Source organism: Neofelis nebulosa, chromosome 4, assembly GCF_028018385.1.
Source record: "Neofelis nebulosa isolate mNeoNeb1 chromosome 4, mNeoNeb1.pri, whole genome shotgun sequence".
In the NCBI taxonomy this organism is placed as follows: domain Eukaryota; kingdom Metazoa; phylum Chordata; class Mammalia; order Carnivora; family Felidae; genus Neofelis; species Neofelis nebulosa.
Genome location: NC_080785.1, coordinates 117950953 through 117973869, shown reverse-complemented (window position 1 = coordinate 117973869; position 22917 = coordinate 117950953). Strand labels below are relative to the sequence as shown.

At 50.8% G+C, this 22917-nt stretch overlaps 1 protein-coding gene across 14 annotated transcripts in view; it reads right to left on the bottom strand.

The window, feature by feature from the left end:
* ATP2B2 (ATPase plasma membrane Ca2+ transporting 2) overlaps positions 1-22917 on the bottom strand; it is a 385851-nt gene that overhangs the window by 107240 nt on the left and 255694 nt on the right. For all 14 annotated transcript variants that reach the window (XM_058726006.1, XM_058726005.1, XM_058726008.1 and 11 more), the window contains one exon: positions 13465-13982. In XM_058726006.1, coding sequence (XP_058581989.1) covers positions 13465-13663 — 199 coding nt within the window. In that variant the 5' untranslated portion in view covers positions 13664-13982. The remainder of the gene's footprint in view (positions 1-13464; positions 13983-22917) is intronic.

The window sequence follows — 22917 nt, the reverse complement described above, 5'->3', positions numbered from 1 at the left end:
TTCATTCTGCGTTATGTTCTCCATTACTACCATTTTCTGTAGTGTTCCACGAGACACATGGAGAAGCTGATAATAGGCTTATGTGCTCTCCTAATACTGGGCATTTGTGAATTATGCCCCCTTTAAACAAATTTTTTTTAATGTTTATTTTTGAGAGACAGAGTGTGAGAGAGAGAGAGAGAGTGAGCAGGGAAGGGGCAGAGAAAGAGAGGGAGACACAGAATCTGAAGCAGGCTCCAGGCTCTGAGCTGTCAGCACAGAACCTGATGCGGGGCTTGAACTTACGAACCGTGAGATCATGACCTGAGTCGAAGTTGGATGCTAAACCGACTGAGCCACCCGGGCACCACCCCCACCCCCCACCTTTTAAAAAAATATCCTACAGAGATGTGGTTTAAAAAGCTGGGACTATGGGTCGGGAGACATGAGTTCTCGTTTGGTTTTGTGCCAGATGGCTGTGTGATCCTGGGCAGGATTTTTCCCTTTCTGGGCCTCAGAAACCTATGTGAATGATGACATCGGTAATGACAAGAATAATAATGGTTTTCATCCCCTGCAGGCTTCCTGCTCTGTGCTGTATGTTCTTACACGCACCTGATCATTTATTCCTCACAGGGGCCCACAAATAAGTACTAATTCACAGATGAGTAAACAGGTTCTGAGAGGTGAAGTCATTTGCTTGGCACAACACAGCTAGTAAGTAAGTGTCACAGTGGGGAGTCAGATGTAGGGCGTCTGCTGTTTAACGCTTAGACCGCATCAGTATTTCCTAATGCCCAGCGTGTGACAGGATCTTGGAGAACATAGGTGCCCACAGAGCAGTGAGCTTGTCTGCCCGCACTACAGTCCTTGTCTGTTCCCATTTATGTCCCCACTTTACAGGAGAGAAACTGTCTTTGAGCGCAGAATGTTCTGGGTTGAATTGTGTCCCTCCACAACCATAAGCTCCAGCACCTCAGAATGTGACCATGTTTGGAGACAGGGTCATTGCAGGGGTGACTAGTTACTAAGTTCATATGAGGTTGTTGGGGAGGGGGGGCTAATCATGTATGACTGGTGTCTTAAATACAGAGGAAAGCTGGACACAGAGACTCATGGGAAGCCAGTGTTAAGACACAGGGAGGAGATGGCCATCCACAAGGCAAGGAGAGAGGCCCTGAACAGATCCTTCCCTCACAGCCCTTGGAAGGAAACAAGCCTGTTGACAGACACCTTGATCTTAGACCTCCAGCCTCCGGAACTGTGATACAACATATTTCTGTTGTTTAAGCTCCGTCCTGATCTGTGGTCCTTTGTTATGTGGCCCCTGGGAACAAACACAGAAACTGCACGGATGGATGAGAGAGGCGGGGCCTGGGGAAAGGGTGGATGCATTGGGGGCAGAGGGGAGGGACTCTGTCCCCTTCACCACATGTAGGGATGACTCAGGGCTCCCCAGTCCCTGGAGCTATGTACTCAGACAGGTCCCTTCCTTCCTGGGCCTCAGTGTTCCCATGTGCACCCTGGGATTGCTGGCTGGTCCCCGAGAGCTGTTCCAGACCTGTGGTTCTATGGGTGCCTGAGTCCCTCAGGCCCTTGTTCTTTCTGCTCTTACCCAGTTGAGCTGGTATGGGCAATGGGGGACAGCCCCAGGGAATGCTCTATTTTGCTGTTCTGTCCAGCAGATGTTTCCCAAGACCTCATCCGGCAGCCTGCCCTCAAGGCTGTTGCTCTTTTATTGTCCTCCTTGAACCTCTCCTGGCAACCTCTATGTCTAACTGACTGCCTTTCCAGTGTCAGACACCCTGATCACACCCTACCTGCAGGTGACCCTCCTTATATCTCTCGGATATCTCCTGCTTTGCCCGCTTCCTTGGGTAGCTGGTGCTCCCTAAGGACCCATGCTTGGTGAGTGCCCCAGCTGAACTCATTCCTGCATGCTTATTGAGTATACTCCATGCTAGGCACTGTTCTAGGTGCTAGGATAGAGCAGCGAACACCACAGGCCCACATCTCTGCCTTCCTGTGGCTGACTTCCTCCCTTAAGGGACTTGGGAGCAGAGACAGGACTTCTCTGTCATCTCTGGGCCTAGCCTGTCTGCAGGGTTCCATGCCTGCCGTTCTATCCCCCAGGCCCCGAGAGTGCATAATGCCCAACACAAACCTTTTGTCTCACCCTCAACCTTGCTCCTCTCCTGTTGGCTAGTCTCCTCCACGAGCAGCCAGTTGCTGTCCAGAAAGCTGAGTCTGCACTGACACCATTCTCTTCCTTAACCACCTACCACAGGCTGAGACCTTCTGCTTGGTGCTCCTTCCTCTCCATCACTACCACCCTGGCCAGGTCGAACTCTGTCACCTCTCTCTTGGATGCCTGTCCCCCACTCTGCTCTGGCTCTATCCCTTGGGGTATCTCCCCATTACAACTAAGATCAGGGCTGCCAGACCAACTGTCTTGACCACACTGCTCCTCTGCTCAAGAAACCTCAGGGGCTCCCTCCTATCTCTTCACTTAAGCCCAAACCTTTAGCTCAACATTCAGATCCCTTCACAGAGGTTCCTAGCATGGGCTCTGGGGTTGCCTGCCGGCACCTGAATCCCAGTTCTTGCACCCATTAGCTGTGTGACCGTGGGCAAGTGATTTAACTTCTCTGTGTCTCCTTTTCCTCGTTCATAGAAATGGGGATAATCCTAATGCCTACCTCATAGGGTTTGGGGAGTATTAAATGGGGGTAATAATGTATGTAAAGCTCTTGGAATAGTGTCTGGAAGATATAATGCTCAGTTACTCTCAGTTACCTTCCCCCAAGCTCCAGCCAAACAGAATGTATGGCTCTTCTTTTTACACACCCTTCTTTGCTTCTGTGCTTTTGACTGCACTATTCCCTCTACCTGGAGTGCCCATCCCTATCGCAAACCCTGCCTATCTCTCAACATCTTGTTCAAATACTGCTTCCTCTATAAAACCTTCCTAGATTCTTCAGTGAGAAGGGCTCACTTCTGCCTCTCACCTCCATGGCTTCTTGTCCAAAGCTATCCCGCAGAAAAAGCAGTCTTTGCTGCTCAGAAATAGTCCCTGGGACCACGGAAATTTCCAGGGGGCCTCCCTTTGGGGTGGAGGCTGATGCTGGCAGGGGGGTACTAGGGAACCATCAGCCGAGGCACTAATTTCCACTGACTATAAATAACTCTGGGTCTGAAACCACAGCAGGGGCCTGGATTGCGCCAGGAGGAGTAAGATAATCATTGTGCAGGGAGGGGGGCCTGTATAGATAACTTACCTGCCCTGTTGGGGCCTCTCGTGTGACAGGCGGGTCTGCAGGGAGAGGGTGCTTCAGCTCTCTTAAGCTTTGTGGGACCCAGGCTGGGGGGAACACTGATGTTGCCCTAACACTAGAGATGGTCCAGCCTGGAGTTACTGAACATCTCTCACCCCTCGGCCCATTTGGCAGATGAGATCACGATTCAGGGAGGCAAAGTCATCAGAAACAGAACATTTCTGGGGGCCAGAGAAATGCCCACGGGGCCTTTGGAAGTCAGTGTGTGTAGAAGCCGCCTTCTAGGGAAGGGCTGCTGGGCTGGGGCTAGGGTGAGGGGCCATGGGCACGGCTGTGGAAGGTTTGGGGTGGAGCCTCAGGCATGCCCCCAGGATTTGAGGCCACAGTCTCCCAGAGGGAAGAGGGAACTGGGTCTGGCTGTGAGTCAGCCACCCTCTGGCCAGTCTGATGTCTGTACTACTGGGGGTGCGAGGTAGCGTGTTTAGAATTCTAGAATGTCTGAGCCTGGAGGAGCCTCAGAGACAACCAGACCCACACTCTTTATTTTCCAGATGGGGAGAATGAGGCACAGAATTGCAGGGTGAGGGTGGGCGGGCTTGAGATGGTCCCAGTTAATAAGGTCCAAAGTCAGGATGGTCCCCCCTGCATCTTCCTGGCTCAGTGTCTCTTCTAATACAGGTTGGGGGGCTGAATGTCCTTTCCCTGCACCCCCTGGGGACCCAACACAAGAGGACGGACAAACCTTCCCTGAGGCCCCACTGTGGGCCAGGCACTCCCTGTGCGTTTTCTCGTTGAATTCACAGACCAGTATGGGCCCTGGAGCTGTTTACCACCTGCCAATTCTACAGATATAAAAACCAAGGCGCTGAGAACTTATATAACCTGGCCCCCAACTCAGGCTTTTAGATACTCTAGTTTACTGCCTTTTTCTAATTTCATGAAAAGTTTTCAAATTTTTTTCTTTTCTTTTTTTAAAACTCTTTGTTAAAAAAAAATCTTACCAGATGCTTCACCATGCAAAGCAGATAAAAAAGGAGCTGCTCTGGTACATGGTAGGGCAGGAAGCCCAGAGCTTCACCCACTTATCTCCTTGTACCCTGGGGTGCCTCTGTGGAACCCCAGAGAACCCGGTATGAGAAACACCTTTCCAAACTTCAGTTCTCCTGCATTCAGCAAGTTCTTTGGCTCTTCTGGCCCATGAAGAGGAGCTGTACTCTGACCCTCTCCCAACCCCATCCCCATTTTTCACACTCTCATGGACAGCACAGACAAGTTAAATACCTATTACCCAAGCTGAGTCTGCACACATAGCATGAACCAACCAACTAAAAGTCACAGTCTACAAAAATCAATCCCCGGTCTGTGGGCCGGAGTTCTCTGCCCTTTGAGATGTCCCCTAGGCTCCAAGCACAATGCATTCCCCATTTCTTCCCGTGAACGTCCCAGGGCTCACCTCAGGGACTTTGCTCATGCTGTTCCCTTTCACTAAGAGGGTGCTTTCCTTTCCACCTCTGCATATTCAGCTCATCCCCGTCCTTTGAGACCTAGCTCCCGAGAAAGTCTCTCCTGTATTTGTCCCCCATCAGGCATGGATCTGATCGCCTCCTCCTTTGACCTTCAGCACACTCCCTCTGGCTGCAGAGTTATTTTTGTCAGCAGAAGGCAATAGCTGAAGGATTATGTGTGCATGTTCAGGAGCCAGCCTGCCTGGGTACCAATCCTGGCTGAGCCCCTTTGACTAGTGTTGTTCTCAGCCTCAATTTCCTCATCTGTAAGCTGGGGATATGAACAATTCCTGTCTGAGAGGATGAAATGAGGTAGTGCCAGGGATCCTCCGCGGAGAGCCTGGTCTGAAAGCACTCGATATGTGTTAACGCATCCCTAGTGTCACAGCTGTCACTGGTATCATAGCTAGACGGGGAGGGTCTTCAGGGCAGGGAAGTTTACAACCCAGCTCTGCATACCCCCTTTCCCGGAAGTCTTTAGGGAGCTCTGGAGGGAGAGGGGGTCAGGAGGGGCTCCTCCCTCCTTTCCTCCTCCTGGACTGAGGCCCGGGCCCCTGCCCCTGGCTGCCCTCTCCTACTGGTTCTTGCCTGCCTCTGTGACCTTGGAGTTGTCTCCTGTCTGACATCCTTCTCTCCTTGCCCTGGATGCTTAGATGGAGACGGAATGTCTTGGAAGGCTGTCCCTGTCTTGGCCGCCCCACCTGTCCTGTGTACAGCCACATCACACAAACACCGCTCCTGAGGAGCCTGGAGAAGAGGAGTGTGGCTCAAGCCTGCACACAGTAAGTGCACAATACATACGTGGTCAGCAAGTGAATGTGTGTCAGCCTAAATCTCTGCCTGGCATGCCTGAAGCAGGGGAAGCAGTGGGACAGTCACTGAGCACCTGTATCCACCGGTTCTGGGAGGTGGGCACTATGATCATGCCCTTAACAAATGGGGATCTCGAGGCTCACAGGGATGGAATGACTCACTCAGAGTCCTCCAGGGTGGTGGAGTCAGGCCTCAAAGCCTGTGCTCTTTGCATTCCTGAGTAGGCACTTAGTGTTTGGTGCATATTTATTCTGCAGAGCAAAGATCTCTTCAGAGAAAGAATCAGGGCCCCCTGTCTCTCCAAGTGCTTGTTTCCCACTCAAGGGGCTGTTGTGAGGACCACACGAGGCAACCCAGTGGAAGAGCCTGGCCCTGAGGAGTTTGCACACAGCAAGTTACAGCTGCTGGGTAGTTCTGGGACTTGCGTTTTCCACAGTGGGTCTGTACAGCATGACACGCACCCATAAACGCTCCGCACAACTGCTTAGAGCCTCCACTCCCCTGTGGGTGCCTGACTGTGCAAAGCACCCACGAGGCCACTCAGCATTGTCTGTGGAAAACGAAGTTCATCCAGTCCTGCTGGAATCCACCCAGAAGCTCTTCGGTCAGCGGCAGGTCAGGGCTTTTGCTACCTGTCCTGTTCTCTTCCGGCCGCGCCCAGGCCTGCAGAACTGTTGGCCTAGCACACATTCCGCTGCCTCCGCCTGGGAGAATGGATAGTGTGTCTCAATCAACATGTGGGGTTATCTTATTGATGATTCAGAAAGATGTGAGGGTGGCATTCTGGAAAGCATCCACACGTGATTCATCAGACTTTCACAGAAAGCTAGTGCTTTTAAGGGATGTATTTTTCCTGGTGATGGTGGGGGGGGGGGTGTAAGCATTGCCAATCAGATATGGGGATTTTTTTTTTTTAAACCCACAGATTCCCCTGGCGTTGCTTGGGCCCACTGATCTGCCCAGATAAGCTGCCTTTGTCTTCTCTGCTAACTTAAACCCAATCTGCCCCTACAGTCACACACAGAATCCTCAGCATAGAATAATAACAGCTGACCCCGACATAGCACCTGCTGCATGCCAGGCACCAAGCACTTCATGCATATTACTTGGATCCTCACAGGAACCCTATGAAAGAGGCACTGTTATCATCCCATGTTACAGATGTGGAAACTGAGGCACAGAGAGGTAGATAACTGGTCCAGTGCTCCACAGCTGGAGAAGAAGTGCAGCTGGGATTTGACCGTGACCCCTACTTGGCCACTTCACTGCTGGGACACGAGTCATATACCTACTTCTTGTGGACGGTCCCAGCTTATGCTCGCCACACTGGTGTAAATGTTAACAGTGCTGTGGTTTGGCTGTGACCCAAACGCTCCTTTACTGCTCAGCTGCTTCCTCAGTTCCACCCTTTCTCCTCATCCAGGCCAAGCTCTCCTCCAGGGCACAGAGCATGCCTACACCCTCCCCGCACACAGTGGGGCCTTCCATACAGTAGGCCCACAAGCATGTGTGGCCTGTGCCTCTATCTCCCTCTCCCTCCCACAATCTCCATGTGGTCTGGATGGACTGACCTGCATCCCTCTGGGGCGAGCATGTGACCCGGATCTGACCTATCTGCCTCTTCCTTCCCCTGGCCGCAGGGATTGGGTCAAGAATGGCCATGTGACTCCAGGTGGCCAAATGAGAATCTGTTCTGGGACCCAGGGGAGGAGACCATGAGGAAAGAGATGCCTCTGGCTGCTGGAGGGGCCAGGATGGGGGGGTGTTAGCCTGAAGCTAACAGTGTGAGGGCCTGTCCGAGAATAAAACCAACACGGAAGGCAATGGAGGTGAAGGAGAGCAGGAGAGGGAGGGACAAAGCCCTCCTGCAGCACTGAGGGTCCTGGATCCAGCCTTGCCTGATGCTAGATGGTCTCTGCACCTTTCATTTGGCACAGGCCAGAAAATCCCGTGTTTGCATAAGCCAGTTTAAGATGGGTTTCTATCAAATGTAATCCTAATGGGTAGAAATACTCAGGGAATACGGGAAGATGATTCTTTGGCAGAAAACTTTGAAAGTATTTTCAACTCACTGTCTCCAAACGTGGCACAATTCCCATTTCAGGTCCAGAGAGTGTGAGCATCTTGCCCCCGAGGTCAGGATCCTGCTTGGTGACAGAGGGGAGGCCAGAGCACCCCCTACGCAGCTTCCCCTCCTCCACCCATGCAAGTATCTGAGAAGGCAACTGCATTTCCTCAGCCTTTTTTTTTTTCCGTTTTAGAGAGGGACAGAGAGAGCATGTATGTGTGTGCGGGGGGGGGGGGAGGGGGAAGGGGGGAGGGGCAGAGGAAGAGAAAGAATCTTAAGTTCACTGCACAGCCCGATGCGGGGCTTGATCTCACGACCCTGCTGAAGTCAAGAGTCAGACTCAACCGACTGAGCCACCCAGGTGCCCCACTTCCTCAGCTTCTTATATACTTGGATGAGCTTTTCTCCTCCAGACCTCACCCCTGAGAGTCCTGGGTTCCACAACGGAACATGGGCCACCTCACCTGAAGACCCCGGTTGAGAGGCATTCTTGCACATCTCGGGCCAGGCAGTGAATTCCCCACATGGACTCCATGTCTGAGCGGTGCCCAGCCTCACCCTGCCTGGCACACTGCTGAATCTGTGGCTGCCTCAGTTTCCCTATCAACCTCTCCGGGCCCCCGTGATGCATGGGAGATGGAGAACATGGAGAAATAGAGCGTCACAATGATAAACAGACGATCCCCACTGCCTGGGACCCAGAGACATTTAAGACACACGTGGCCTTCACACCCTCCCCCGTGCCCAGCTGGTGGCAGCTCTGTGGATGATGACACGGGCCTTGCCGGGTCCGCGGATGTTCTGGTTTAACACTGTGTTTATGCAACATGAGGCACCGTCCCCATGATCCGCTCTCCTCTCCTCCCTCAGCCCCACTCTCTCCTCCACTTGGGCAGGCCGCAGGATTCATACAAAATTAACCGGAGGTTCTGTTTCACAACACTCCAGTATCCAGTTCCCACCCAACCCTGCTGCTGCCCCACCTTCTTTGTCCCCTTCTCTCCCCCACCAGGAAACACACAATGCAGGGGGCACCCAGAGGGACCTGTCTGAGCTGCCCCTTCTGACAGCCCGAGGTGCAGGTGTTAGGAAGTGAAGGACAAGGGGTGTTCCTGCCCAGCAGCTCAGGGCAATGCCACTCTGAGCTTGGGGAACTGAAGCCAGTTCCATGGGTGACACAGTGTGTCGTGTGTCCTGTGTCCTGTCCCCTGGCTACAGCCTTCCATTCCACCCCGCACCAGGGGTATCCCCAACCTCTTCTGTCTCCCTCCCTTCTTCTTATTTTTTATTTTATTTTAAAGAGATAGAGGGAGATAGAGGGAGAGAGAGGGAGAGAGAGAGGGAGAGAGAGAGGGAGAAAGAGAACGATGGAGAGAGAGAAGGATGGAGAGAGAGAGGAAGAGAGGGAGAGAGGAAGAGAAAGCGTGCAAACAGGGGAGGGGGCAGAGGAAGAGAGAGAGAGAATCTTAAGCAGACTCTGTGCTCAGTGCAGAGCCCACGTGGGGCTTGATCTCACGACTGTGAGATCATGATCTGAGCCAAAATCCAGTGTCAAGACACTCAACTGACCAAGCCACCTCAGTGCCCATCTCCTTCCCTTCTTTCGGTGAATATGTGTTCAATCCCCCAGGTGTTGTACCAAGTGCTGGGGACACAGTGGAGAATGACAAACAGCTCCTGCCTCTGGGGGCTCACAGGCCACTCATCACCCATCTTTCCAGACTCATCACAAAGTAGCCTACTCTGGGAAGCCTTCTCTGGTAGCACTTTTACTCTTTGCTCAGTACCGTCTTATTTAATCGCCCCATTTTTCATGAGGATACGGCCCATGCATGTTGTTGTTGTAAGAAATATTTGATTATAATAATAATGACAATGAACGTTATTTTGGAAGTGTCTAGGATATGCTATATGCCACACTAAGCCCTTCATGTGGATTATCTAATATTCACATCCTGTGAGGTAGGTAGTGTTATTATTCCCATTTCACAGATAAGGCAATGGAGGCTTGCTGGGGGAAGTTAACTGAATTCTTCCGGTATGTCTCTTGAAGATAAGTGTCCCTTGAAGAGTAAGCCTGTCAGAATTTGAAGCTGGGCCTTGGGCTCTATTGTCCTATGCTGGAAGGGTATGGAAGGAAAGGAAGCAGTGGAGGGTAAGGAGGGAAGGGCATCACCAGAGTGGAACAGAACCAACAGTGGAAGAGGAAAGAAAGAGAACTCATTTCAGGGAGAGAGGCCCTCATAGGGAGCCCGTTTACCCCAGAGTTGTCACCAGAGTCAGGACTTCAGGGGGAAAGTCCAACACTGTCAGGTCATGGGAACTGAGTCCCTTGCCTGTGCTGGCAGTAGGTGGTACCCCGGGTGGGAGTTGAATTCTGCTGGTGTCAACCTCCCTCTATCACTTGCAGAGATCTTTTTGCCTAAAATTAGCTGGATGTGAAGGGGAAGGCTAATTTATGCACGGCCTGGAGCAGTTTCCTGTAGAGTGACTCAGAGGCCGGCTCCTTGCTGACGTGAGCAGACCAGGGGCACAGGGGGTGTCGGGAATGGCCAACCTGAGTCCCCGTCCAGGCCTGGCACAGCCCCAGACCACATGGCTTTTAAGCTGGGGGTTAGGGCTGGAGGCCAAGCAAGCATTTCTCGAAGTCAGAAGAGGGCTAAACAGGGCAGGACAAATGCTGAACACGAGAGAAAAGGTGGCCCCCAACTACTCAGGCCCTCATCGCACAGAAGGCGTCTTTAGAGGACTGTTCCCAGGTGCACACGCTTGGCTCAGGTGTGAAGGCACCTCTGGGGATAGTGTCCAAGAGAGCTGTGTCCAAAGTCTGCTCTGATGGGAACTGTGGTGGTGACCTCGAGCCCTCAGGCTTCTCATCCATGAAATGGGATAGCCACGCATGCTTCCAGGAACACGTGCAATGAGAACACAGAAGGGCCTGGGAAAAAGTAGTCACACCGTTCACGGACATTGGCCAGCGTTCCATGAGGGTCAGGTTCCACCTTTTCCAGAGAACATGCTTCTTCCAGACTAATGATAACCATAATGAAAACAACAGCAACAGGAGCTGACACTTATAAAGCACTTAGAGACCGGGCACTCGGCCTAATCTCATTCAACGTTCACAACCCATTTTACCAATGCGGAAATGGAGGTGGTTAGTCTCTGGGGCTGAATCCTAACACGTAGCACTATCCATGCGCCAGGCATTGTTCTAAGCCACTGCACTTTGCCCTCACCACCCTATGAGGCAGTCACTATTATGATCCCATTTTACAACCGAGGAAACCGAGGCACAGAGTGGTGGATACCTTGCCCAGAATCCCACATCTGGTAAATGGCAGGGCTGGGATTTGAACCCAGGTCACCCAAGTCTGAGGTCAATAGCATTCTGCTCTTTTGCCTCTCCCCAAACCTCTTCCAGCTCTATCTGCACTTGGGAGATCCTTCTAGGGACCAACACAGCAGAGGCTCTGGTTAGTCCTGCAGCGGCCTTTCCTCCTTCTCAGGGATCTTTCCCATCAGAGATCTCATTGGGTCCTCATGAAAAATTCGGAAGCCAAGACTGAGCGAGGTCAGACAAAAGGCCCCAAACACACACAGCTGACAGGCAGCAGAGTAATGTTCCGAGAAGATGAGAAAACCGGGTCTCCTTTATTCCCACATAACGCCTACCTTTTTGCAAGTACACTGACATTCTGCGGGATTCCACCTAAGAAATGCTGTTTTATGCCATGCTACATGCTTTTCCTTCTCTTTTCTCCATAGCCAAGTTCCAATGCCTCCTCCTACAGGAAGCCTTCCTTGACCTTCACGGCCCACCCACCTTGCCTCTCCTCTGAGCTCTGGGGTCCACGCTACACTTGGGCTGAATTATGTGCTGTTTTGGCTGCTCAGCCATATGAGCTGCTCCCTGTGGGCTGGGGACTCAGTGGCCACGTCTCAGGGTTTTACTGGGAAGTTATCCAACCTTGTCTGTGCCAGGTACCAGACTGGGAACTAGATGGGTGGAGAGGAGCAGGACAGGATCCCTGCCCTTTGGTGTGCTCCTGCTTTCCCAGCAGGACGCAGTGGGGGACACAGTAAACCAAATGGTAATGGCCCCAGACGGTGCTGGAGCTTGGCCGCAGGCCGTTCAATTTCCCAGGGTCCAAGAGCCTGTCAGCGGGGAGGGGAGGGTGGGGTTCTTAACACCAAGGTTTGTGTCGTATGCCAAGGTCCATGGCTTTGCTTGGAGGGGCTCTGCGAATGTGCTGATAGTGTGAGCCATGTCTGTAGTATGTGGGTGTTTTTTGTTTTTTTGTTTTTTTTCTGGGAAAAAGGACTACAGTTTCATTAGGTTCTTCACAAGGTCTGAGGCCCAGAGACACTTAAGATTTTCCAACTCAAGAGAATCTCCTCGTCCCATAGAAAAGACAAAGATGACCAGGGCAACCCTGCCTCCCGGAAGGCTAGTGTGCCAACCTGATGGCGGAGATGAGCACGGACCATTCTGCCACAGACTAGGGTTCACATGAGGCCCAGGAGCCCCCAGGCAGGACTCCCTCCTGTCTTGGGGCACATATAGCCGTTCTCAAGCCCTGGGCTACTATTCTCCTCCCCACCCTCAAACAAAACCAAACAACACCAAGAGAGAAAGGTGTTTCTAAACTTCTGCTTAGGTGAGCAGCTGGATCCCTAAGCAGCCTCTATAGGAAATGCGTTGAGGGTTGGTACCCAGCAGTGCCCAGGGCATGGGGACTGGAGTCAGGAGACAGGACAGGAGGGACCTTTTGGCCTTGGATTTCTCATCTCTCACATGGGGATAAGAATTCAAATGCTGGGGCGCCTGGGTGGCTCAGTCGGTTAAGCATCCGACTTCGGCTCAGGTCATGATCTCGCGGTTCCTGAGTTCAAGCCCCGCGTCAGGCTCTGTGCTGATGGCTCAGAGCCTGGAGCCTGTTTCAGATTCTGTGTCTCCCTCTCTCTCTGACCTTCCCCCGTTCATGCTCTGTCTCTGTCTCAAAAATAAATAAATGTTAAAAAAAAAATTAAAAAAAAAATTCAAATGCTGTCTTCCAGTTTGTGATCTGTGCTTGGGGGAGAGATCATCATCCACTTTTTAGAATAATAATGGCTGCCACTTATTGAGCACCTACTGTATGCTCAGGCTTCTAGTAGGCACTGTGAGGTAGCCATCGGTTCCATTTTCCACAGGAAGAAACTGAGGCTCATTGTAGCCTCTTTGCATGGGGAGTGCTGTGGAGGTGCCTCACACCCATATCTTTGGGGTTTATGCAGGGAATTCTTCTCCCTCATGGCAAGGGGAAAGTGATAGTGGGAATGGTGACCCACACTCTATGCTCTGGTGCTCAGGCTGGGCTGGTTTCTCTTCCTTCTGCCTCACAGCGGGTGACCTGCCTTTGGTCCCCTTCAGAGGAGCACCCAGAAGCTGAAACCCTCTCTCTCCCAAGATCCTAGGCCTGTTCATTTTCTCAGTTACACAAAAGCCCCACACCCATCTCCAGGGCAAGACACATATGGGTATCTGTCACCTTTCCTGTGATGGCCCATCTTCCTGCCTTCCCTGTCTTCCAGCAGTTCCATGGCCTATGGCTGCCCCAGACACCTAGGGAGCCACCATCAGAGTTTGGATTTGGGACAGCTGGACACAACCCAGGCCAGTGACGTGGGTTATAGAGCTGGATTTGAATGCACAGTAGCAATGCTGTGGTCCCATGCTTAAACCCAGATGAGGCGGTTCCTGGGGTCTGGGGAAGGGAGGCCAGGGATTGGGTGTCTAGATCCCAAATCCAAGCACTGTGTTCAAGTCTTCCACACCTACCTTCCACAGGTGAAGTCTTGAGGCGCCGGCAGATGGCTTCAGTGTCCCCATAAGTCTCCTTGATCTTGACCACAGCCTCGGTGCCCCGTAGCTCCATGAGGGAGCGGAGCTCCTCCATTGTGCACCCGAACTCGCCCCCATGGCTCGACTCATTTCTTTGGTTTTTGGAGTAAAAATCGCTGTTGGTCATGTCACCCATGTTTGCCCCAGTCCCTGCTCAGGGTGGGCCCGAGAGTCAGCGCTGGACAAGAGGCTGCTGGGCGATGGCTCCGTGTGCCTGTCCTTAGCACAACCTCACTGGATGACTGTGGCTCCTGGTGGCCGACTTTGGGTCCCAGGGGGAGGGGGCGGCCGAGGTGGGCTGGCGACAGCGGTGGTGAGCTCCAAGGGGTGTCCCTGGGCACGGGGCAACGTCCAGGGGCCGGAGGGGCTCAGGGCTGTAGACCCAGGAGTCTCCATTCAGTGGGGCCCATGCTGCTCCCTGGAGCTGGCATCTACATGGTCAGGGGTGGTGGCTCCTGTGGGGGCAAGCACAGAGTGGTGACAAGGGTCAGGCACTGAAGGCTTCATGGGACAGGTGCTTAGGAAGGCCCAGCCTGCACGTGCTTGTACACACACAAACCACCCCAAATAACAACCACTACATATACACATACCTTAACGTGGGTGTTTCATACCATACCCCATAGCACAGCAGCAAACACTGTAAACCCAAATATACTGTGCCCACTTGGGCACTCCACAATATACCACCCCCAAACCACAGCCTAGTGCAACCTCGTAACATACCCTAATCCCCTAATCATCCACTCTGCTATTTAACACACTGACTTCATGACATGCACCCTGGTGTATACACACCCTCTGACCTATACAGCTCATGGTGCTCTGTACACCTAACCTGCCTGCTTTTAGGTCCCATCCCCCTGCCATACACATATACCAACACATGAGTCCCACTTCACACATACCCTGATGGACACCCCCCTTGGCACCATAAACACTGTCACATGCAGTCATGCTTCTAGAAATACATCTTAATATTCCCACTCCCTTCCTCAAAAATACCTGTGCTCACAGTCTTGTTTACGCACACACACCACGCTCTCACGATCCGGAGCATAACCCCATCCATCCCCCAAGTACAGAGCCCCCAGGTCCCCCAGCATATATGCTTCCTTCATCCATGCCACCTACATCTGCTGATACACTGTTATCCCCCCTTTAGTTTCCCAGGCATGGGAATGGGAGAAAGCCTCCCACTTTCACCTGTAGCCCCCAACCACATTCATCAAGGCCCTTGGTCTGGCCAGAGGAGTCAGCTCATGCATATTCACCAGGATGTCACTGAGGACCCCGCTTGGCCCCAAGGATGAGCTGGGGTGCATGGAGCCCTCACCTGGGGGGCAGGTGGGCACAGTTCAGCACCACGGACAGCAGCCACGACGTCCTTCGGGGAGCCCGGGAGAAGAGAGCACGGACTTCTCCCTGCTGGCCTGCCTGTCCACCCTTGCAGAAGTGCCGTATCTGCAGGGCTGCCAGGAGAGAATCCAATCCACCCCGACACCCAATACCGGTGTCCAAGGCCCCCGGCAAGCGTTGGGTGACAAAGGGCCTCTGCTGAGCTTGGCTGGGCCTGGCATGGGGACTGGCCCCACCCAGTAGGCATAGACACCTGGCCATCCTAGGTCCAGGACGGTAAGGGGGAGGGGTGGGGAGAGGAAGATGGGATTGAGCCCCTGACCTACCCCCAATTCTTTCCCCTTGTCCCCTGTCCCATTTCTTTGCTTCACCATCCTTTCCTCTTGCACAAAATTTTAGTGTTGGAGGCATTTTAGACTCAATTTCATTTTCTCAGTAAGGAACTGGAAGCTCAGAGATGGAAAGGAACTTGTCCAGAGTCACACAGAGGGAGGCAGTCCAGAGGTGGGATGGTCTCTGGACTCCCAGCCTGGTGCTTCTTCCCCTTCCCCTAGGGGGCGCTCCCTCCTTATTCTGAAGAGCAGAGGCTGATGGGTGAACAGTGCCTGATGGCAGTGAACAAGACAGGTTCCACAGTCAGAGCAAGACGGGTTCAAATCCAAGTCCTCTCAAATCCTGGCTATGGGACCCTGGGCGAGTCCTTTCATTTTCCCAAGGTTCTGTTTCCTCATTTGCAAAATAATAATTATTGACTCCTCTACCTCCCAATTTATTGGGAACTAATTATAAACCACATTCAAATTTGTCGTGTTTCCATCTGGGTTGTGGGGCTTCCCAGCTATGGGTCATAGGGTGCTGGAGCCACTGGAGAAACTTTCCATGCCTTACAGGAGGGCAGCTGTATTCAAGGGTGCAGTAGGAAGCCTTATTTTTATCCTGGGAGCAGCAAGTATCTTATAGAATGAAATATAAAATGGTCCTGATGTCTTTAGCAGAGACAAAAGACACCAAAGAAAGAGTGTGCTTGGGGCTCCCACCCCCAGTCCTGTAGGAGCACTTATGGTCCTTGGCCATCTGAGCATGTACCACTCCCAGAAACCATGAGTTGGGTTTGACCCCAAAGGTGTATCCTTATGAAGAGCGGCTAAGGAAGGGCCCAAGGATGCCTGTGGGTGGACATGCCATAGAGGTTAGCTGCAGGAGAACTAAGAACTACAGTCTCTGCGTTCAAATTCTAGCTCCTCCACCTCCTAGTAGAATGGGAATCAAATGAATTTAATATCATCTAAAAAAAAAGGAAAGGGGAATAATAATATCTACCTTATAGGTACTATGAGGCTTAAATGAGTTATTTCCTGAAAAATAAAATATTACAACCAAACCAATAAGACTATTCCCATACAACACATGAAGGAACTGAGGCCAAGAGAGGTGAAGCAACTTGCCCAAGGTCACAGAGCTGGTAAGTGCCAGAGTTGGGATTTGAACTCAGGCAGTCTGGATCCAGAGGCACACCCTTAATCAGGACACTATGCTGCCTCCTCTTGTGAATCTCTCTCATGGGGTTCTCATGGGGTTCTTACGATGCATAAATAAAGTGCCGTATGTGAACAAGAAAGTGCTTTGCAAGCCACAAGGGATTTTCTAAACCCGAGGTGCTGTTTTCTATCTATCCCCCTGCTACCTGCAGGGTGCCTTACAGGCACTGATAATTACATCCCTGGCAGCATGAGCTACGAGAATTGTTAGGAGTAATTATATTTACAATGACAATAGTAGGCACGAGTTAATGGGCTACTGGTGATTTTAACTATTGTGTTAAGATGAACAATGATCTTCAACCATGTATTTACCCATCTACCTATCCACCCACCCACCCATCCATCCATCCATCCATCCATCCATCCATTCAATAATTGTATTTCAGGCATCTACTCTGTGCCAGGCACTGGACAATCCAGACAGAGTTCCCACTCTCCAGAAACTGACATTGGGGATGAGAGACAATTAAATGAGTGACTTCTATTACATGATTGGTTTCCCATGATGGGGAGTGATAGTTGCTGTAGATATCTAGAGCAGGAAGATCTGATCTGGCCCAGGGTATCAGGAAAGATTTTTCCTCTCATTATGAGTAAGGAATATTTTTTTTTCCCATGCAGGTAAAGCAGGACTTAAGCCAAAAGATGAACAGAGAAGAAACTCAAATACACAGCTGTCTATTACTAACGGGTTGGGAGAGACATAGTAAAAGGTGCAGGAAGGGACCTGTACATATGGAGGGAGGCAATTCTGGGATAACAAAATTAGTTAAAAGTCAGAAATCTGCCTCTGTAGGTAAATGATCTTAAACTTCCTTCTTTGAATAAAAACAGAACAAAACAAAACGAACTTCCTTCTTTGAGATTTCCCATTGCAGCTACCTCTTCTGATATGGCTTTTCCCCCACCACTTGTCCCCTACTCCTGCATCTCATGGGTGCATGTATGAGACAACCGTTGTTCTGGGCATCTTGGTTTGTCCTAACTTGTAGAGCTCACCTCGGTACTGGATCTGACTGTGGGATTTGCTTGATTTGAGAATGTGAAGTCCACGGGCACAGAAGCATCTATATGATGCCGCACAAATGATCTTCTGGCAGACGGAACTGAAGACCTGCTAGCTTGTATAGAATTCACTGAAAACTCCATACTTGCTCCATATCTGTCATAGAGTACTCTCCAGTATCTGGGCCTTCCCCACCCAGACAATGGGTTGTTCTGCTCAGCACAGTGCACTTTCCTTGGAAGCCTTCCCTGACCACCCAGGAGTGTGTAAATGCTCCCAACTCCGGACACCTCTCGTATCATACTGCACTTCACACTATTTTGTTCAGGCCTACTTAGCTGTGTCCCTTTCTTGGGAGCCTGAGAGCTCTGTGTGAACAGTAGCCATGTCTGTTTTGTACCTAGTATGGTGCCTGGCATTCAGAAGGCACTCTATAAATGCTTGGTGAATGAATGGATCAGCCCTTGGGTCATCTGTCTTTGGGAGGTATGACTTTAGATAGGTCCTCATACCTTAGTTTCCTCATCTATAAAATGGAGTAGGGATTCCTTTCCATATATGTTGCAGGTTTGCTGGAGGTCTGAAAAGATGTCAGAATCAGTAGTTGCATTTTTTTCTTTGAGATACATCCCCTATCCTCCACTCCCCAGTGTCTCTTTGTTATAATAAGGCACGGGTGTGAGGCTAAAACTAGAGCAGGCAGCTGTCTCCTTAGCCACAGCCCACCAGACTCAGATTTTCTTACTGCCTCACTCAAATACCACATGAGCTACCACTCTATGGCTGAGGGATTAAATGAGCTGTGTGACTTTGGAGAAGTCACCTAGCCTCCCTGGGCCCCATCTGCCAAGTGGAGTTGACCTACCTGTCTTGCAGGTTGCTGTGGGAATGACTGATACACCTGTGTGTGGGCTCTTGGTGTGGCTCCTGGCCTGGAACAAACACTCTACAACACTGGCTTCTGTGCCTCTGCCTGACCCCTCTGCACCCCCTTCTTGGCAAGTGCAGCTTTCTCATTGTTGTGATGAGATTCATTTGCAGCCAGCACTCAACATGGTGCAGTCACCTCTGCCCTAAGCAACGGGCACACAGGCTGCTATGGACTCAATGTGCCCCTCAAGTTCATGTGTTGAAATCTGAATCCCCGATGTGACGGTATTAGGAGGTGGAGCCTTTGGGAAGTGCTTAGGTCATGAGGGTGGAGCCCTCATGAATGGAATTAGTGCTCTTATGAAGAGACATGAGAGAAATAATCTTTTTCGGCCATGTGAGCACACAGTGTGAAGACGGCCATCTGCAAGCCAGGAAGAGGGCTCTCATTAGGAACTGAATCTGCCAGCACCTTAATCTTGGACTTCCCCGCCTCCAAACATGTGAGAAACACATTTATGTTGTTTAAGCTACTCAGTCTATGGTATTTTGTTATAGCAGTCTGAGCTGACTGAGACATTGGCCTGAGCAAGCCATATAGCCAGGGTCCAGAGAGCTTCAGCAACCCATCAGAGGTCACAGAGCCAACTGGGGTCAGAGGCCCATTGAAAAGTCCCTCTCAGTTTTCTAAGCTCTAGCTGTGTGACCCTGACCAAGCCCCTTTTCTTTCTGGGCTCAGGTTCCCCATGTGGACAGTGAAGGAATTGGACATGTTCTCTGGGGTTCCTTCAGGCTCTGATGCAGCAGGCCCTTCAGAATCCAGGGGAATGTTCTGATAATATTAGATTTATGCATTTCAGTTTCATCTTATTAGCATTTAAATGACTGTATTGTTACATTTCAATGACTCAAGAATAGGTTAGGGGCGCCTTAATAAAAGTCTCTGCCAGGAGGGATGCTGGCAGAGGAAGGAGCAATGTTGTTTTTTTTTTTTTTTTTTTTTTTTTTGAGTTAATTTAACAAAGAAGTAATCTATCTTTTGAAGGAAGGATTAAAAAAAACCCACCAAAACCCCAAACCAACAGCTTTTTAAATCCTAACTGAAGGATGATAGCTGGGACAATTACAAATGAAATATGTACTAAAAATAACTTTCGGATGCAGAACCCTTCTGTTTTAAGACATGCTGAATTTAAATGCCACCTTAATAAGTATTTTTAAAGTTCCTTTTTCCTTTGAGTTGTCAGTAGTTCCAATGGCAGATGTGAGGAACCCAGGTCCCATTTGGAGATCTTGGGCAATGAGGCCTGGTGCTGCTCATTTGACAGCTTTGTGGCTTGGGCAAGGCTCTTAACTCCTCCCTGTGCCTCAATTTCCTCCTCCTTACACAGAACCAACTGGACAGCTTACTTCATAGGGTTGTGTGAGGACTTATCAAGATAGAGCTTAGCCCAATTCCAGGCACGGAGGAAGAACTTGGTAAATGGTGACTGTTCTTACAATATCAGTTGAACTTACGTCCTGCCTCTGTCCTCTGCTCACCCACGTTGTCCCCCATGCTACTGTCCTTAGCTCTGAACTCAGACCAACTGTACCACAATACCACTGGCACTGCTCTGAAGGATGGGGAGGGTCCTAGTTTGTATAGCACAACATGCAAGCTTTGCCTCCCCTCTGCTCTGGTCCCAGCTAACTAGTTCCTTTGGGGCAGGACATTTTCTTTCCTCTCCTGGATGCAAATTCTGGCCTTTCAGGAGTGCCTCCCATGCCCTGGTGATGGGAACCCTCCTCCTTGGTGCTGACCCAGGGAAATGGGTTAACTCAGCCAGGCAGCTGGAGACAAAGGGACAACTGCTTCTCCTTCAACCTCACCTGGAGAGTCATAGTCCCTCTGGGAGAGGGAAATATCCTTTATGTGTGTGCGTGTGTATGAGAAGGAGAGAGCCTGATGGGTCTGGAGTGACTATGTGAATGTGGGTGTGCATGTCACTGTGAGTTCACAGGGTCAGTGTCAGTGTGTTACGGTGGATGTTTAGCACAGCCAGTACATAGTCTGGGGACACACCTGAGTCAAAAGGAGTGTGAAAATGCCAGTATCAGGCTGAGCCTGGAAGTGACTTTGTGTGTGTGTGTGTGTGTGTGTGTGTGTGTGTGTGTGTGTAGGTATGTGTGTGTGTTAGAGGGTCCCTGTGGTGTGTCAGCAGACATGTGCTTAGTGTCAGTGACCCTGAAGGACAAGGCTTGCTGTGTGCAGGTCTACTCAGCATGAGTGCGTGTCTGTGAATGTGAGACAGAAATGTCTGTACCCACTCCCATCTGAGTGTGCAAGCCCCATGGTGTGTGTGTGTGTGTGTGTGTGTGTGTGCGTGTGCGCATGTGCATCAAAGTTGACAATGACAATTTCAGCTTGGAATTCTCACAGTTGGGGAGACAGAATGAAGAAAGAGGAAGGGAATTGAAAATGAATACCTCAGAAGCAAATTTAGTGCTATTTTTAGAAAACTCCTATCCTGTTAACCAGAAAAGGAAAATCTAAAAAAAAAAAAAAAATCCCACAGAAACAGCCACGCATCAGCCTTGAAGGCACAGATGGCAGAATCAGGGCCAGGGGGTGGGCTGTTAGGGACCTGGGTTTTCTTGCATAGCTTTTTGCCCTCCTGTCTGGCCTGAGGGAGGGTCAGTCCAGCCCTTAGCTGCTCACCAGGGTCAACTCCTTCTACTGTCCCCTGTTCTCCAGAGGAGCTGCCAATGTTAGGTGGTAGGAAAAACTCAGTTTCTGGTCCTATAGGTGCCCCATGTACTCACTCATCCACCCACCCATCCATCCATCCTTCCATCCGTCCATCCATTCTTCAGCTGTCTGTCCATGTGTCCATCTCTCCAATTTTCCACCTACCCACCAAAAAAATGTGAGGAGGCGCATCTCAGACCCTGCCCTGGGCACTGGGATTCTGAGGAGAGCAAGGGAGGTGCTCAGACCCTCCTTCCTGCCATTTAAAATCTGCTCACTTTGCCACATAGAGCCCCAGTAATCCCATGGTCAAGATCTGTAGGCTGAGTCAAGTGATTCCTGTACACATTTGCTTCAGGTTTTGGGATGATATAACCCAAATGGCACTTGCCTGGGAACCATATCTTCTGGGTCCAGATCTTGGCTCGAGCATTACTATTAACAGTGATTGCTAGCAAATACTTCCATGGGCTATGTGGTGTTAATGCCCCTACCTTACAGGTGAGAAATCTGGGGCTCAGAGATGTTACAAATGACCAAGTCTATATGGATAGAATCTAGCATAGTTTAAATTTGCCTGGTCAGGTCCAAAGCCTCTATGTCCCATTATCTTTCACCCTTTCACAGTATGGAACTACTGTGGACTAGTGTTTTCTCCCCTGTACCTAAGCTTCCTTTTCTGTAAAGTAAGTGGGTCAGTTGGACAGATGCTCAGTCTCAAAGGGCCATCTTAGTGCCATCCTTGAGGATTCTTCCATCACCTGAGACTTGCTTCTCAGGGCACACACACTTGACTGGGTCTCCCGGCTGTCCCACTGTCCCCAGTATGTCCTACTTGACCTAGCCACTCAGTTGTAGGCCAAGTCCTGCTTGGGTGGAGGCAAAAGGAAACAGAAAAGTCCTACAACCTGGGAATCACAAGCGGATCTGAATTCATCTGCTACCTCTGACATCTCCTGCCCCACCTTGGGCATCTGCACAGCAGTGCCCGCCTTTCAGGATTTGTACACTTTATGTGCTCCTTGTTTAGAATTCTTCCCTTTAAGGAAAGTCTGAGAGTTTCCTGATGAAGCTAAAACAGTAACGTCAACTGTAGATGGAGGCAAGAAAGCCTAGCTGAGGCAGTAAAGCACTGGGTGGGACTTCACTTTGGGCTGCAAGAGGGGACATCAGTGAGAAGGTTGAGGATGGTGGCTCTGCCCGGGGTAGACCAGCTGCTTTGAACTGTGTTCTCTGGTTTCAGCCAAATGCTTTGGCCACCTCCCCAGCCTCACCTCTTACCCTGCTCAACGCTCCCTACAGATACATTGAATGCCTTAAGGCCCTTTTTGCAGCCCTGAATGCCTCCAGCCTCCAGATCCTAACTGGCAATAGTGACACTGTCCTCTCCTGTCTTCATCTCCCTCCTTCTCTCCCACCCCCTGCTCTGTTCTGATGGATTACAAGCAGAGGCTGAAGAAAGGACAAAAAATGATGACAACAGCAACACTTAGATCATACATACTATGTGCCAAGCACTGTTCTATGCACTTTGTTTCTTATCTCACTTAGTCCTTCACAACAATCATGACACAGGGGCTGCTGACACTTCCATTTTACAGAGGAGAAAACAGAAAAAGAGACTGTAGTTATTGGTGTAAGGTGATTGATGAGGGGGTGGCAGAGCCAGCTGTCAAACGTACACACATAGACATAGGTCCCCCACCTCCCAGGCTCACTCACATTCCTCTCACCACCAGACCAGGCTCCTGCCTTTTTCTCTGGTTTCCTATAGGGAAGCATAGGGTTTTGCTTGTTTAGTGCTCTGGCCGCACACAACAGATCACTGGCTGGTTGATGAGTCTTCAGGCTTCACCTCTGACTATGGAGCACTGGGGCCCAGG